This window comes from Amblyomma maculatum, chromosome 4 (genome assembly GCF_055883805.1).
Source record: "Amblyomma maculatum isolate TAMU_Amacu chromosome 4, ASM5588380v1, whole genome shotgun sequence".
Lineage (NCBI taxonomy): Eukaryota > Metazoa > Arthropoda > Arachnida > Ixodida > Ixodidae > Amblyomma > Amblyomma maculatum.
The window spans coordinates 61,981,582-61,999,821 of NC_139347.1; the positions used below are offsets into that span (position 1 = coordinate 61,981,582).

Here is an 18,240-nt window from a genome sequence, read left to right on the forward strand (position 1 = left end):
CACTGTGATTGATGTCTGGGGAGTCTCATACGCTTCGCTTATTAGTAGGGCACTCACGCAACATATGTGTGCGCCAATAAATTAATTTGCTAACCTCTCGACGACGATAGGGGGGGGGGGGGGGTATTCCGCTTACCGGGAGCGTTCATTAATTAGCACAGCTACATCAGCCGACGCGAGAGATGCAGTGTGTGCAGCTCATCAGTTCGCAGTCCCTATCGGGCGTGCGTAAGGATGATGTTGAAGATAGGAAGGTGCGTAAGGATGATGTTGCGTAACCCTATCATTCCATGACACTTTACAGTTAAATGAAGGCGCCCCAGCTGTGATTGAGAGGGACAGAACCACATGACGATAGTCCTTCTGAACATAGCAAATAAAGCTATAATTGGCATAAAGCTCCGCTTTTAAGGGTGTGACGCGATAGCGTTAATGCCTCCAGTTTGCGTACTCTATTACGAGCCCACGTTCGCGTGCGTGCCCGTTGCGACGCGCGTAGTCACTAATCCCTCAAGTGTACTTCTACGCGGTCTCAAAACTTGGGCAATACTTCCTCCTGCTATCCCCGCGACCTAAAGATCTGCCGTTCCTCCGCCTTGTAAGGTTATGTTGACCGCAGCGAAACCATTCTTGATTTGCTGCAACTTCGTTATATCTAAGTCCAACTGTTCAGCCGAAGGCAAAATTGTGCATGGAACGCATTCCATTCTGCAACAATGAAAGATAATCGTTATCGGTAACCAGGTTACGTGCGTTACGGGACAGAAGCACCTAGCGCAGACCTCTAATTAGCCCGGTCCAGCGCCGTAGGCGGAACTCCTGCCCCCAAACCAATTTATCCGCTCCAATATCGGCATTCCCTGCATACGCTTTCCCATCCCTTCACGATCATCAGGTGCTTATTCTCCAGCCAAGTCAATTGTCTGCATGCCATGCCGCGACGTTACTGCATGCCATTAATTCCATTTCCATAGTAGCCGCTTCCTTGGCTTTTCCTTCTCCGTTAGCCTCGGTAATGCCCCTAGATTCAATTGCGCAAGACAACAACAAAGCCAACTGTGAACGGCGGCGCTAGAGGCACAGCTAGCGGCGCGGCCTACGCGACCTCATCAGAGGCATGGGCGGTCGCGATTCACGCGCGGATGCGAGTACACGTGCATGCGCGAGTAGATCTGGCGCACGTGGGCGGGGATCCGCCGCTTAAAGATCGCGTTTCCTTCCTGTCTCGATATGCAAAGGGGGAAATGTTCACACACTCGATCGCAAGCATCGGCGACCGAGAGATGCGTTGTCGAGGCAGCGCACCGCGCACTCCTCCCTGACGACCTTTGCGTGGCATTGCGCTGTTATTAGATCAACGCTGGAGGTGCGAGAGGTCTGCGGGAAGTTGAAGAGTGCAAGAGAATAACGTCGGACGAGCGGCAGCGAGCCGCCTGAGTCGTTTCTGTAGCAACTGCTGCATTAAAAACTACTTGCACGTAGAACCTAGCCAAAAGGGCCGTGGGCAAGCTAGTGATGGCCAACAATGCGCTGATCGGTCACAGGCCATTTATAATAAGTACCAACAGCCCCTAATGAGATAATACAATGACTACTAGTGCCTATTGCATGTGACCGGCGGTTGCTGTATTACAAAGTTAAGAAAACAGAGGAGGGCGGTGGGAAATGTTGAATGATACAGCAGTACTATCTAAGCCTACGTCATCACAATTACCCCCATCTTCCACGTTATTATCAGCAGCAGCCGAGGTAACCCACTGTGAAAGACAAGAGACGCTTTCCAGTGACCTGAAATTTCTGTTTTCAGCCAGGAGTGGCGCACAGCGTGAATACGTGAAACACCAAAGACAACCTACAGAAATGGTGAAATATGCCATGAACCTTAACAGTAAGCTTCGATCGCCACCGCTGTTTCCATTAAGAGCCCGAATAAATCGGGATGGTGCTGTGCTCGAGCTAACACTGACAGTGCCTGCATCGAGGACCAACGGGGAATAGGACCCTTGCTGGACCGCGTTCGACTGTGGCACCCATCGTTCTCGCCGCCGCAGTACAAAACATCGCCACTGCCGGGAACGAGTGCCGGCCGATGTGAAGGGCGCGGCGTTCGCGCACAGGTGGGAGGAGGCGGCGGCGGCCCCGACGGGGCAGGGATTAAGGTTTCGCCGGTCGGCGCCCTCTACAGCGGTGCTGGCTGCCAGAACGTGCCAGACTGGGGCAACCGGTTAACAGTGAGAAGGGGAAGGCCGTCGGGGGAGTCCGTTTCTTACGCGAGCAAGGAAAAAAACAAAACAACAGCCGAATCCGTGACGGCGTTGCCTGTTAAGCACGCGGCGCGAGCGCTCCTCTGTCGCCACCACAAGTGGTGGGGCTAATCGGTCACTCATCGCGAGCTCCCAACAACGCGATCGTGTGTTCGACCTTCACACCACTCCTCCGGCGAGAGCGAGCGTTCATAGGTGAAAGTGGCCACACACACTCTCTTTCCCTCCCGCTCGCTTCGGCGTGTTGTCGAACGAGGCTGCATCGATTGCTAGTGTTACGACCAAGCATCCGCAATTGCGCGCTCTATTGTTCGCCTGTGGGCATGGATAAGTTTTGTGAATATGTGGTGATGGTCCAATGGCTCTAAGTGAGCCTGTTTCCAGGAATCCTGTTTTGTAAGCCTGTTTTGCTTTGTGGACACTCTGCAAATGCCAAATTGACCCTGCCAAGAGAACGTCTGGAAAAACACAAAGAAACGTCCCCCTGCGGGAAATAGCAGGAAGTGCTTTCTTTCTTTTGTTCACCCTTCCAGTCGAGAAGTGCTATCCTCCAGTGATGAATGCCTCCTATCCAAAGGAGACGACAGAGTGACATGTCCGCTGACGTGCAGGACAAGAAAGGAGCATGACTCATACGGCCATTAAGTGATTTCCCGGGAATGCAGGAAAGATTTGCAATTGTCGAAAAGGGACCATGTTGGGAGCCCTATGCGGCGCCACGTGCACTCGGGTTTCTGAGAAGTAAAACCCCTTGACAGAACCAGCCTGTGGTTTCTCTGCTGAAGAATAGAAATGTACCTCCTCTCCTCGCCGTTCCCAAGCTTTTCCCGCCAACAAGTGATCACGCCCAACGAATGAATGCCGGACCAGTCAGTGCTTCAGACCATCAGTGCAGTGATGTGTTCGATTGGATGCCGATACCTGAGGGGCGTGCCCTGGATTTGGTTGGTCAGCATCTTCAGAGAGGGGCTGGACATAGGGGGTTTTTAAGGACGCTGCAGAGCACGAAATGTCGCTCTGAGCCCTGGGTAAACGGCTCATCCAGTCGCTTCTCGCTATGAACTCTTAACGCTTGCCATTTTGCTGATGTACCCTTCTTTTTGTTGTAAATAATCTTGTAAATAAGTTTCTCAAAGTGCCATTAAACCTGCTTGTACATATTTCACCAACTTCGAAGATTCAATCCTACTTCAACCCCGAGTCTCTGCACGCTACCAAGTGAAGGCCGGGTCGACGTAGCCCAAGCGTCACGACAACTGGTGATCAGCGGTAGGATCTGAATCTACAAGCCCCAACACTGGTGACCAGCGTTGGGATCTGAATCTACAAGCCACAACATCTGGTGATTCGAGGTGGATCTGAAGCTACAAGCCACAACACCTTGTGATCAGAGGTGGCATCTCAAGCAACAAGCAGGAGCAACAATCGGCCAAGAGGGCAGCTCGGAACATCGATCGCATGTGTGGGTGAGTGCTTGGCTTTTCTTCTGATGTGGACCAGGTTCTAGAACAGGGTTAGATTTTAGAACTGGTAAAGAGAGTGTGGAAACGCCTTTAGGTTGGTAGTTTGCACAGTTGTTTTGGAAGTAGCCGACACTCGGAGCGAGCATGGACCTACAAAAGCTGCAGAAACCGGACCTGTTGCTATTGTGTGAGGAATTGGGAATTGATACAAGTGGTTTGGCACGAAAACCCTTGATTATAAAGGCAATCACTGATCTGGGAACCGATGATGAGGAGCTCAGTGAAGCATGGAACCTCATCGGTCAAAAAAAGGAACAGCTCAGACAGCAGAAAGAGCGTGAAATTGAAAGAGAAGCAAAAAAGCTGGAGCTAGAAATTGAGCTCCGGAAATTAGAACTAGAGTTGAGCAAGAGGTCGGGCGATTGTCCCCAGCTAGCGGTACCTCGTCTCAACAAGGAGGCAGATTTCAAGATGTCAAAGTACATGCAGCCATATGTGATATCAGGGGATATCGGTCTGTATCTGGCTAACTTTGAGCGAACTTGCGAAAAACTGTCCTTCCAGCGAGACACGTGGTCTCAGAGATTATTGACGGTTCTGCCCTGCGAGGCAGCGGAGGTTGTCGCGCGGCTAAGCAAGGAGGACGCGGACAACTACGAGAAGGTCAAAGCTTGCCTTCTGAGAAAGTATAGGCTTAGCGCCGAGGCGTTCAGACAACGTTTTCGGAACGCTACTAAGTCCAGGGACGAGAGTTACCCTGAATTCCTGTACAATTTAAGAGTCAATTTGGGTGAGTGGCTAAAGAGCACAGATTCCTACAGTGATAGGGACGCTGTAGTCGAGCGAATTCTTTTGGAGCAGTTTTATAGCTGCCTCCCAGAAAAAGAAAGAAATTGGTTACAGGACCGAGGCGACATTAAGTCGGCAACTGAAGCTGCCGAACGTATTGAGGAGTATGCTTCGCGCCGACAATTCAGCAACCCAGCAGTGGATAGGCCCCGCAATCCCAAGTTCAGTGTGAATAACCGTCAGAAAAGGCACTTTGATAGATTTGCAAACGAAGAAAGGAAGGCTTCTTCAGGCAAACGCCCTAGAAAGGACGGCAGTGAGAAAAATAAGGAAGTGACCAACGCGCAGAACACAAAGAACAAGCTTGGGGCTAGGAAGCCGCTCACATGCTTCAGGTGTAATGAGCAAGGTCACATTGCCGTCAACTGCCGGAAAGAAAAGATTGCTTTCTCGTATGTCAGTGACTGCGATGAAAATATGCAGCTTTTGGAACCCTACCTGCATGACCTAGTAGTCAACGGGAAGCCTTGCAAGGTACTGCGCGATTCGGCCGCAACGATGGATGTTGTCCATCCGGCGTATGTGTCGCCTTCCGACTATACAGGGCAGTGTGCATGGATCCGCCAGGTAGTGGAGGAACAGAGTGTGTGCTTGCCGATCGCGAACGTGGTCATCGAGGGCCCTTTCGGCGAGTTAACAACCGAGGCTGCCGTTTCAGGAAAGCTTCCTAAGTGCTATCCGTATTTGTTTTCCAACAAATCGGACATGCTACTGCGAAAGAGGGGCATCCTTTTCGGAGACAGAGTTGTGCAAGCCTTAACACGTTCAAAGGCGCGAGAACTAGCTACACTGCTCATACCAGAAAATTCCACAGCGGAGGAAACGGCAGTTAAAACAGTGGTCTATGTGGAAGATAGCGGGTCAGAAAACTTTGAGAGCGAGGCATCTCAGATAAATCAACTTGAAAGTGAGCTTGATGAGACGCGGAATGAGGACGTTCTTGAGAATAACCTCTTGCCGCCAGTGTCTAGTAATCTAACGAGACTTTCAAGTGAAAACCGACAGGACTTAGCTATGGAGCAAACCGTGGTAAATCTAACGTTAAACCTTCCCGAGGAGATGGGGGATGACATGATTTGCCCCAGCGGAAAAGGAAGCAACGCTCAGGAGCTTCTCAAAAAGACGGAGCAGAGAGGAGAACTAAAGAAATCCCAGCTGTCCGATCTGGGCGAGATAATAACAGAGTTTGAGGCCTGCTTCGTGGACAGGCCAGGCAGGACTGATTTGACTGAGCACGATATTGAGCTGACTTCAGACGTGCCAGTGCGATCAAGGTGCTACCGATTTTCTCCAAGGCAAAGAGAAATTCTGGATATGGAAGTAACTCGCATGCTGGAATTAGGAGTAATAAAACCCTCGGAAAGCGATTATGCTTCGCCTATGATCTTAGTAGAAGCTCCAGGTAAAGACCCTAGGCCTGTGGTAGACTACCGAAAGCTAAATTCTCTCACCAGGGATTAAGTGTATCCTATTCCGAATATTGAGGAGAGAGTAGAACAGGTCAGTAGAGCGGCATATGTGACTACGCTGGACCTTACTCGAGGATACTGGCAAGTACCGCTCACTGAACGCGCCAGCAGATACGCGGCTTTCGTCACTCCGACGGGCAGCTACCAGCCAACAATGATGAGTTTCGGGCTCAAAAATGCTCCATTTTGTTTTTCCCGACTCATGGATAGGGTTTTAAATGGGTGTGAAACATTCGCGGTGCCTTATTTAGATGACATTGCGGTTTTTTCCGACTCATGGGCGGACCATATGGTACATCTAAGAGCTGTACTGAGCCTTTTGCGTCAAGCTGGACTAACCGTAAAGGCCGAGAAATGTTGCCTGGCAAGGGCGACCGTGGACTACTTGGGTCACAATGTAGGTCAAGGTTTCAGGAAACCCAGCGAGATTAAGATTTCTGCGGTAGCAGACTATCCGCGGCCGAGCACGAAGACGGAAATTCGAGCATTCCTAGGTCTGACTGGGTACTACAATCACTACATCCCTAACTATTCAGCTTTGGCTAGCCCTCTGACCGACGCTCTCCGCAAGACAGAACCGACAAATGTAGTCTGGGACGAACAAAAGGAAGCCTCCTTCGTAAACCTGAAGGCTGTGCTGATTAGCCGTCCGGTATTGCGAGCTCCAGACTATGACCGAGAATTCACGGTCCACTGTGATGCCAGTGATCGAGGGCTAGGTGCTGTTCTCTGCCAGAGAGATGACGACGGTAATGAGCACCCGGTGCTCTACCTGAGCAGAAAACTGAGTACTAGAGAGAGGGCTTATTGCGCGTCAGAGAAAGAATGCGCTTGCATTGTATGGGCCATTCAAAAATTGCAGTGCTATCTTGGAGGGGCCAAATTCACCGTAGAGACGGACCATTGTCCCCTGGCTTGGCTGCAAACTGCGACATCGAAGAACAGTCGCCTTCTTAGGTGGAGCTTGATTTTACAGCAGTACAATTTTGAAATAAGATACAAAAAGGGGAAGTTAAATGGGAATGCGGACGCGCTTAGCCGCTCTTTCTAAGCGGTCCGAGATGTTCCTCACCATGTATCCAAATTGATAATCAGGTTTTTTTTTTTTCGTGCGCTTGTATATGTGTGACTATGTAAAGCAGCACGTTTGGTTTTCTAGGCATACGTGGGTCCTGAACGTCTTGAGAGTGGGCTTTTCTCGCACAACAATGGCAGTTTTCTTTTGACCTGGTCTCTTCAGACGGGAGCCGAGTGCTTGCTTCGACATGTGGTTGAGTTTCAGACATCTCGAGCAATTTGGCCTACAACAATCAAGACAACGCGACAAGCAACAGCGAGCTTCAAGCGTTCACGTGCAGGCCATTAAGTCGTCTCTTCATGCAGCAGCTGGGACTGCTGCCCTCCGAGACTCTTCTGGCGGGGGAGGAGGCTGTTACGACCAAGCATCCGCAATTGCGCGCTCTATTGTTCGCCTGTGGGCATGGATAAGTTTTGTGAATATGTGGTGATGGTCCAATGGCTCTAAGTGAGCCTGTTTCCAGGAATCCTGTTTTGTAAGCCTGTTTTGCTTTGTGGACACTCTGCAAATGCCAAATTGACCCTGCCAAGAGAACGTCTGGAAAAACACAAAGAAACGTCCCCCTGCGGGAAATAGCAGGAAGTGCTTTCTTTCTTTTGTTCACCCTTCCAGTCGAGAAGTGCTATCCTCCAGTGATGAATGCCTCCTATCCAAAGGAGACGACAGAGTGACATGTCCGCTGACGTGCAGGACAAGAAAGGAGCATGACTCATACGGCCATTAAGTGATTTCCCGGGAATGCAGGAAAGATTTGCAATTGTCGAAAAGGGACCATGTTGGGAGCCCTATGCGGCGCCACGTGCACTCGGGTTTCTGAGAAGTAAAACCCCTTGACAGAACCAGCCTGTGGTTTCTCTGCTGAAGAATAGAAATGTACCTCCTCTCCTCGCCGTTCCCAAGCTTTTCCCCGCCAACAAGTGATCACGCCCAACGAATGAATGCCGGACCAGTCAGTGCTTCAGACCATCAGTGCAGTGATGTGTTCGATTGGATGCCGATACCTGAGGGGGCGTGCCCTGGATTTGGTTGGTCAGCATCTTCAGAGAGGGGCTGGACATAGGGGGTTTTTAAGGACGCTGCAGAGCACGAAATGTCGCTCTGAGCCCTGGGTAAACGGCTCATCCAGTCGCTTCTCGCTATGAACTCTTAACGCTTGCCATTTTGCTGATGTACCCTTCTTTTTGTTGTAAATAATCTTGTAAATAAGTTTCTCAAAGTGCCATTAAACCTGCTTGTACATATTTCACCAACTTCGAAGATTCAATCCTACTTCAACCCCGAGTCTCTGCACGCTACCAAGTGAAGGCCGGGTCGACGTAGCCCCAGCGTCACGACACTAGCTACTTAAGTGAAATAAGTGTTTCTCTTCCTCTTTACCGGTTCTTTCTACTGTAGCAGTAGTAGTTAACAATCCTGTCTACAGCAACGGCTCCCCTCATATTTCAGGCATATTGAAAGTTTCACGCACGCATCGACACTACGAGTGGGGCACGCATTCTTAGCCGAGGAGCTTTTAAAATGATATTTTGTTTCATTTATTGAGGTAGAGGGTGTACAGTGGGGGATTTCTTATCATAAGGGCTTGTTGTGGATCAGTTTTCAGTCCTAAACTTTCGTTTAGAGCGAAAGCGCACTATTTCACGGTAGAAATCAGGGGAAAAAAGAACAAAACAAAAAACGAGGTATGTCCGAAGCCTCGACATACCTAAGGCTTCGGACAGGCTTCGGCAGGTGCCATGAGTGGGCACGGACGGGTCGCTGTTCCTTTGACGTCACCTCCCTCGAAGTTGATTGTATTTGTGTTTATTTACGCGTGTGTGACGTCAGCAGCGACGTAGGTGTCACGCGGTTTAACCGTATAAACTCGCGTGATGAGCCGGGTGATTTCAGTTCGCTTTATAAAGGACAGCGATCATAGTCCTCCGCGGTAGTTGTGGAGGACTGAGAAAAGCCGTGAACAACAGCGGGCGAAAAGTAGGCGAGAATGTCACATACATTAACCATCTACCAAGATAAACTACGCCAAACTATAGTGTTTACGCAGGTTATACAAGGTTTACCTACTTTAAACCTCTGCGATATTTTTTCTCCGAGCGTTGTCTTCGCAAGAGTTTTCGAGGAAGCTTATTTTTAACGATTTCTGGTTAACATCCTTGCCTTCCGCCCTCCTTTTCTCCTCCTCCTCCTCCTCCCTACTTGTAGCGCACTGACATTTTTTTTTCATTGCGACAAACTTTTCAAATCAAACTTGCTACTGCGCCAGGGCTGCGCACGTAGTCTCGCCCTAAGCATGAATGGCTTCACAACGGCTGTCCAGCGACTTGCCACAGAATTCAGAGAAAGCCACGAGTTCCAACCGTTCGGATTCGTTTCTTGGTTAGCGGGCAACAGAATAGAATGAGAGAGAGAGAGAGAGCGAGAGAGAGAGAGAGAGAGAGAGAGAGAGAGAGAGAGAGAGAGAGAGAGAGAGAGAGAGCGCTGGGAGGTTAACCAAAAGGATGCTGGGGTTGGCTGACCTGCACTCTGGGAAAGGGAAGAGTGACTTAAAGGAAAAGAGGGAAGAGGGATTTGGCGTTGGGAACAAGGACATGTTCGCGCATATGATCAGGTTGAGTACAGAGACGGGGTGCGCGGCTCCAGTCTTGCGAGCTCCACGCAGTTATCAAACAATTAGTAATGTTGATTATGGCAAAGGAGACAAAGCGTTAACGGAGCGGCTCACTCGTTAGCAGGACGTAGTAACCAATTCAACCTGATGCCGACGAGATATCACCAAGTTTTTCAGCCAAACTCCATTGAAAGGCATCGGTCCCTAAATATTTAAACAGCACACGACATGCCCTGCTTACAACGCCAATTAACATAACTCTGGAGTGACGAAATTATTTCCGGAATTGCGCAAGATAAAAATAATTTCTCCTCCCTGCATCGCTACACAGCAGCTGGGACGAGTGAGGAAACCTTGGGCACCATGCCGCAGTTTAGTTTCGGCCGATAACCCAGGCGACTTATTCAGATGCTGCACAGCCTTACACGAGTGCATGGCAGAGAAGCCGTCCCGAACCAAACTACCAGCAACGATCATTATGCTGTATACATCGCAGCACAGACAACAGCAAAGGACAATAAAGTAGTTTCTCTGCAGGCTCTCATTTTTGGGCTCGCTGAAACAAGAAATGTACGCTGACGTCACAGTGCCTCGTCCGCCGTGACGCAACAGCATCACGCCTCGCAGAAAAGCAGAACAAGAGACAGCCAGAGCAGTGGCCTGGTTAGGGGTCGGCGTACCTGAGCTTGCCGGAGGTAAGCCTCCAGCTCCTGGTAGGGGTCGTGCTTGCTACTAGGCATCATGGCGCTCACGCCAAAGCATCAGGAAGAAGCCGGTGCACAGCCCCCTCAGCTCCTTCGGCGACTCGCATTTCCACCAACGCCTGCGAAGACGGCGGAGAAGCGATTATGCGTCTCGTTGGTCACGTGTTTCCACGCCTATCGACGACATGCACAGATATGGATATACAGTCACTGCAAGTAAGCAAGGCAGAACTTGCCCAACTGAGCGGGATGTTTCCGACGACGTGAAACATGGCTCTTTCACGCTTTCTCGCTGAAATAGGGTGCGAGCTCAGCGTCAATTACAGTTCTAATTTTATAATTTAAAAACCACGTTTCAGGACGTCATAGTGTGCTACGACTCCGCGCGTAGACAGTCCGCGGGAGCGCTGAAAACAAGTTCCCTCTTTACGGTCACAGCAACGCGGTTAAACCTCGTAATTCTGCAGCCTCGTGTAGAGCAGCGAGATTACATGGTTGGGTACTCAAAATGAAAATGAAGAAATATATTGAACAAACTCACTCGCCAGGGTGTCTTCATTGTATTCACTGCATTTATTTTCTCCGAGTATATACACGTCTTTAACGTCCAATATAAGGGTAACGGAAACATTTTTGCAATCCACGCAGATTTCTTTACTGCGCGGTTATACCGGCCCATACAAGAACCAATACATAATGCACCAATAGAAGAATTAAGCTAGGAGAGTCCTAATGACAAAGCTCTACCTATTGCAAACCGAGAGCTGCGCTCAAGAACTGAGAGTGGCAAACGTCGTCCCGTCGGATCGACGACTGGGAGAGGAGAGGCGGCGAGCGCCCGCCATGCAATGACCGCGATGCCGCCGCCACGGCAGTGCCGCAACAGAGAGTCTTGTATATAAACACGCATCAGCTGCGCGCACGCTCGAAGGGGGGCACCAAGAACTCCAGAGACGGAAGAAGCAGGGATGGCCGTTGTTCACTGCCCCCCACCAGAAGAGACGGCCGACCTTGACTTCGCCGCGCCGGGCGGCCGCAAGAAAAGCGTGTTCCGTCAAAGGCGAGGCCGGAGGAGGGACGAACGACAGCTGCCGCCCGGCCAGGCGCGAGTGGCGGCGGCGACGCGGAATAGAAAAAAAAAAAAAAAAAAAGTAATAAAGCGAGACGTCATAAGGCACAACTTGCGAGGGCCTCCTCATCCGTTCACTTTCGTAGGGGACAGGCCGTGCCGGCTCGCAAAAACGACGACACTTGTTCGAAGTCGCTTCACGAGGCGCGACGGACGACGCGCCGAGGGCGAGCTGGAAAGGGGAAGGGGGGGGGGGGGGGGGCGGGGGGGGGGCGATCTCGCTCCGAGCAGAGAGACACGGGCCCGCCGGTCGTTGTCGGTGCGATCCACTTCACCCCTCCAGGCGCGAGATTGCCGCCGCGGACACTAACAAAAAATTCGAACCGCAGATAAACCGCAAAATGACGGCGCAGGAGGAGGAGGAGGAGCGATGCAGCAGCAGCAGCCAAAGACATCAACAGGCGCGCCGAGCGACCAGTTTAGAGCTACATAAAATAGAGCGTAGCCCGCTGCGATTTGATCGATGGCAGGTGAGCAGTACGGCCGGAGCGAATCGCATTCTAAACGGAGATTTTTAATGGTGCCAGCACGTTCTTGTTACCGAAGCAACCTGCGGGTGCCGGTGCTGCGAGCAGCCGTTAAATCGTCGCTGAAGGTACACGCAAGATGACAAGCCTATATATCGTCCCAAGTACACGGGGAGCGTGATTTCGCTTTGCTCAAGGCATTAGTATCGGGCGGTGTCAATACTGCACGGGTAGTGTGTCTCTGATCTGCATCGTAACAACCCGGCATGACAAAGCGTCTTTGGGTGCCACGGGAGAACACGCAGCAGTGGGGGCCAGCGTTCCTCGGCCCCTTCAATGTGGCGGCGCGTGGAGTGCGATAAAGTTGCATCCAGCCGGCCGCACCATCAATTCTTCTTCCCAGGAATGTATGTCAGGCGCGCGCAGCCGTCACACGCGCGGTCTACTGCGCCCGTGTGAGCAGACGCGAGCCAGCCGAACGAGGCACCCGGGGAGCGGGCGAACCAGATTCGAGAGTGCACTGTCTCTTCCTCGGCGCCGTATAGCAAATGCATCGTAGGGAGATGCCAAAAACATAACGAAATTGGGTCCGGACGGGTCGTTTCCCAGAGATACGCATTAACTCCCTGACAAGTTGGCGTGGCCCGAACAGTCCTTTTCCGCCTACCGGGCAAATGTCTGGTAGACCCGATACCCGAACCGCTGACAGACGGTTATTCCACCAGCAAAAGCCGTCGACCTTGAAATCGGGCCAGGTAACCACCACCAGTCAAAGCACATGGCAGCACGTACGCGCTCAACCACTTATTTTGGCAATCAGAGACGGAGAGAGAGGAAGGAGCACGTGTGCGTGTGAAACAAACACTGAATTCTCAAACCCGCCTTCCAGCAGTTCGTCGTACACTCCCCCCTCCCTACTAGTGACTTTCCGGAGAGTGGGGAACTGCTAATCCGACAAGTGATGGAGCTACTCCTCCCCAGCCGTCCCCTTCCATTACAGGTCATGCAGAGACGGAGCGCCGGGCAGGATGGATACTTTGGCGGCATACGGACACGATCTGCATCAGCTATACAGGCATGTGCCGATGCATATACACGTAAGGCAGCGAGCTGCCAGATGTGGCAGGTGTGGGGTACGTGTAGTCAATTTTGGCTTGGGGAAAGCATGCTCCGGTCCGCATACACATAGCCCAACACAAGCGAATACAAAGTTACAGCCTGACGCTTGTGGCAGCCTCGGCGACCTAGCCTTTGGAGGTGCGCGAGTGCTTATACACTGCCCACAACCGAAGCCCTAAAGGCACAGCACTGACACACCGGAGAATGTAGTAGTTAATCGGTAAGCAGCTTCAGTAAGCCTTACCCAACGGAGTCCCCTCCCTGCACATCGGCCCATGAATACGGATGAAAAATAGTTCAGGCTGTACTAAGGCTTTACCACATGTGCGACTCCCGGTTCAACCGACCCCACTGAAATCACCTGTAATGGTGTCTCACGCGTGAATAACGCTTAGGAACAGCACAGCCGCACGGATCCCATTTAGCGTATACCCTAAGTCATACGGTAGTGCGCGCTAAATATTGCGCTTGCATTACAGATCTTTATATCTGTAAATTTCGTCACCTAGTTATCCCTGCGCGCCCCTCTGTTCCACGTAAAAGTAAGCGTCAGGTCTTTGTCAAGCCTCTATCATCGCTTTAGCTTTTTGTGCAGTGGAAATCCAACCCAGTGAATTTCCGCTACCAAAAAAGTATTTTTTCTTTTCGTGTCTTCATTCTACACGTATCTGTATCTACATACAGGCCCTGAAGTCTTAAAACATAAACTGTTGGCCCGCCTCTCTCTCTCCAGCAAGAACACGTCAAGACCAAGGGCGTTTTTTTTTTTTTCCTCACTCCAGAAGTGTATAGCATACGCCCTACTTTTTCATGCTATATGTAGCAAGCGGTTAATCAAGAACATGCCACGCTCAAACAACACTATACAGGCAGGCACCGAACTAAGGGCACAAAGGAGGTGCCGAGAAGAAAACCATCATGTGAGCCAAACCGCGTCGGCGCGAGGAGCCCAACGTGTGCATGCACAGTGCCGTCGCTTTCAACGCGCGCCTCGGCCCATATCCACCGCGCCGATGCTTTCCCACGCCAAGCGCCGCTACGCTCGGAGGAAAACGACGCAGCCCGAGCGGGACCCAAATACCGCCCGGGGCGGATGGTCAGACGCTAGCCAGGGACCGCGCTCTGGAAGTGCGCCGCGGGCAGGCAATAAGGAAGCCCAAAATTAGATTGCGCCGCCCCCTTTGTTTTCTCTTTCTTTCTTCCGCCTTCTCTCACTTTCTTCTGCTGATGGTCCATCTCTACAGCTGGCGGCGCTTGAACGGAAGACTCAAGCGAGCAATAACATGGCCACTCGATAGAGAGACGAGGTAGATGTGTTCCCGACTCTAAAATATTTGCGGGACACTTGCGACGCGTTCGTTGTCAGCGGACCCAACTGCCCACGAAAACACATACACCGTTCAGCCTTTTAACAGTCATTATAGCTCCCCCGAACGTTCGTTACTTGGAGGACGTTTCCCATAGCGCGCCACAACTTTGCATCTGGCCTCGTATCAACAGAGAGGTTGTCACGTCCGCACACAGCCACCCTAAGAAGGGGCCCTTACGTCACCGCCTAAACGCGCTTTACCTTCACCTATGCCCGGCCGAAAAGTACATAGAAAGGTCCAATCAACTGAGGTATTCACCCCAGCGCTTTGTGGTTATACACGGCAAGTCAACTCGAGAGCTGAATGACAAAACACCAGAACAAAACCTCATGGACGCTACACCTCCTCGCTTCTACAGTTACACCAAAAGCTTGCAACTCGACAAGAAATCAAAAGGCATCAGTAGAGGGTATACCACATGACGGAAGTCATACGTTACTGCCGCAGATGCAGGAACATACATAAACCCATGGAGAGCAATCGCAGTGTATCCAACCTCTGTTCGCAGGCTTTATTAATTAGGTCTTTTTTTCTAAAAGGTGAAAAAAAAAATGAAAAAAAAAAAAAAGCTCAAGCACTGCGCTGAAACGCTTGCCCCAGCGCTAACAATTCATAGCCTCCGGCTGTTCGGCTCAGTGGCACCATGACCGAAAAACACAATAATAATAATAATAATAATAATAATAATAATAATAATAATAATAATAATAATAATAATAATAATAATAATAATAATAATAAACAGTTTATTTTCCATCGAAGCGATGAAGGGAGCTGTTAGTAAAAGCTGGCCGAAAAACGGCCGCTTGACAAGAAGAGCCCACAGCTCCCGCGTACAAAGCGACAATGAGTGACTGAATATTAAAAAAAAAAAAAAAAAAAAAAAAACCTATTCCTATCCTATTTGACCTCATTTCCAGGCAAGAACATTTATCAGAAACAAAGTGGCGCCAATACAACAGAGAAACACGACCGCCTTACAAGGCTGGAGCGCCCATAATCCAGATAAAAGCATTTACGGCAAGAATGAGCCTCTTACACAACGGTAACAGGACCTCGCTACTCTGGATTAACGTCATTCAGCAGCCATCAAAGCGCATTTCGCAGCATGACGCCAAAAAAACAAGAACGAGCCATGGATGAGTCGTGCCCGGAAAATCACGGTGGAGCATGTCGAAGGGGCCGAGAGCACCGCGGGTTCGCGTGACCTTCCTTTTTCTGCAGATACACGCGCGCGCGCGCGCTCTGTCCCCTCAATCCCCGATCCCGCGGCAGCTGTTACAAATCCAGCGGTGAATCAAATTCCTCGGCCGGCAGCTGCCCGTGGCCGCCTGTTCTCGCTCCTCTCATCTTTACATCTTTAACTTTCGATCCGATCGAAGGTGCTTGCACGGAGCCGCGACCGCTTTGAATAAAAGCCGCCTCCGTCATGATTAACACGAATACCGTCCGTAAGCCGCTTTGCGCCCTTGCGTCAGAAGATTAGCGGCTTAATGGCGGGCCCTCACGCTCCACATTCGAAGGAGATATCGCATCATACCGATATAAGGACGATCGCCCCTCGCAGTTACTGGGCTGTCTCACCGCTCAAGGTGTATTGATTCGGTTCGATGACCTGCCCCCTCTTCACTCCACAGAGGAAGAGAGGCCGCTGCATGGTAATGTCATCATTCATCAGAGCTTTGCCGATGGTATGCTATATGTATCAATGCAATTGAGATCATGTGTTGTTGGCAGAGTTATAGCTCGTTATCGCGAAAAAGAGAAAAAAAAGCAGCTCTTTCAAAACCACGTACTTAGCGATATCTTCCTTTCTGCGTCAGGAAAGGATTGCATGGTTCCTCGATGCGTAGCTGAACTATACTTGAAAATGCAGCGCTTATCTGCGTCCTTTCTCCTCGTGACCGACTCGGTACCGCCATTTCAGTCCAGTTACTTTCTCCATTCTCTAAGAACCGCAAGTACGCAATAAAGTGTTCTCTCAAAGCCAAATTTCTGCTTAAGTTAAATAAGCACGCAAAAACCAGGTACATATATATGTGCAATGGAATTCAATCAATGATAAACTGTGATGATGCTGGTGTGGCACTGGCGACGGCGGGTGCAGACCAAGACCTGACGCCCCCAAGTATGTTCTTTCCAATTAGACCGGCCCGCTGTGGTGTGTGCAGTGGTTAGGGCGCTCGACTATACTGTGCCCAAGGATGCGGGATCGAATCGCGGCCGTGGCGGCCGCTTTTTGATGGAGGCGAAAAGCCAGGCGTCCGTGTGCAGAGCGATGTCAATGCACGTTAAAGGACCCCAGGTGGTCGAAATTTCCTGGGCCCTCCACTACGGCGCCTCCTACATTGCCTTAGTCGCTTTGGGACGTTAAACCCCACAAACCAAACCAATTAGGGTGACTTATAGGGAGCCACTAAGCGCGAAGTAATAATGAAAAATCAGAAACGCGTCAGTAGCAGTTGGACCAGCAGAAGGCACACGATTCCGTCTTTCTTCCACTCATCGAAATTAACGTGGCAACGACACGACAGCCTACTGTAGACCACACGGGTGCCCTACAGAGATGCCTATGGTCCCACAAGAAGATCGCCCATACCACCGGTCGCATGTCGGGACACCACGCAACTCTACAGGCTATCACGCATACGATATGTATCCCCGTGGGCATTGGCACAGACCAAAGCAAAATATGTGTCCCCCCCCCCCCCCCCCCCAAAAAAAAAAAAAAAAAAGGGGACTACGTGCCGCGTTTCAGGCCCACTCGGAGCCACACTACCCCCTAGTGGTGAAACATTCGCTAATTATACCACATGGCTTGGAAGTCCCAAAGCAACAAACGAATAGACTGAAGCTCCGACCAGAGCAGCGCGGGCTCTTTCTTACCCTGCTCAGGGTCAGACCGATTAAGAACAGCCCACCGGCGAGAACCAAATGAGTCCTGGACTGAAGACAACAACCCCACGCCCTCACTGTAAAAAGCTCGACCTCCTCTACTTTCAACTGTGACCATGCCGTGGCAGGTGGACAAAATTAAGAGAGCACTGTAGAATCTACACTGCAGAAATGCGAAAGCTTGAGCGTTGCTGCTGCACACGGTGGATCGTTATCATCATTATCATCACCGACTAAATGCACCATCATTTTCATCGCTACTCATTATCACTCACTGCAGCGCCATTGTCATCGCTACTAACATCGCCTAGAGAAAGAGCATTACTGTGCTTCTCACGAGACATGAGCTGTTTTAATTTCTCTTCCTCGGAAGTTTTCGCATGCAAGAAAAAAAGAAAAATTGCCGGACGTGGCGCAGTTGGTTAAAGAGCTAGGCTGGGGGCCCGAGGTATGAAGGTTCGATTCCCGGTGGAGGCAGGACTTTTATTTTTCAGTAGATTGACAGGTGGAGCGCACACTTTCTGTCCACAGTTTCTATGTACATCACTCGCGAGTTGTTTAATGATTTCGCATTAAGAATAAGAACGAGAGGTGTGCGTTTTCTTTTTTTTTTTTTTTTTTTTTTTTTCTCGCTGCCGATGTGCCTAGAAGTCACCCCAACCGCGCTACACAATCTCGGGCCGTTTTCGCGCGCTATTCCGCCACCACCACCAAATAGCAGCCAAAGGACTTCGGCTGCTTCTTACAAAAGCCACCGGCTATGCCGTTTAAGGAGACATTAACGCTCGCTTGAAAAAAAAAAAAAAAGTGTTGTGAACGAATAGA

The 18,240-nt window shown here is 50.6% G+C and overlaps 1 protein-coding gene across 3 annotated transcripts in view; it reads right to left on the bottom strand.

Annotated features, from left to right (window-relative positions):
- Nucleotides 1–18,240, bottom strand: part of cv-c (RhoGTPase activating protein) — a 451,349-nt gene that overhangs the window by 280,795 nt on the left and 152,314 nt on the right. For all 3 annotated transcript variants that reach the window (XM_084601697.1, XM_084601699.1, XM_084601698.1), the window contains one exon: nt 10,412–10,554. In XM_084601697.1, coding sequence (XP_084457823.1) covers nt 10,412–10,474 — 63 coding nt within the window. In that variant the 5' untranslated portion in view covers nt 10,475–10,554. The remainder of the gene's footprint in view (nt 1–10,411; nt 10,555–18,240) is intronic.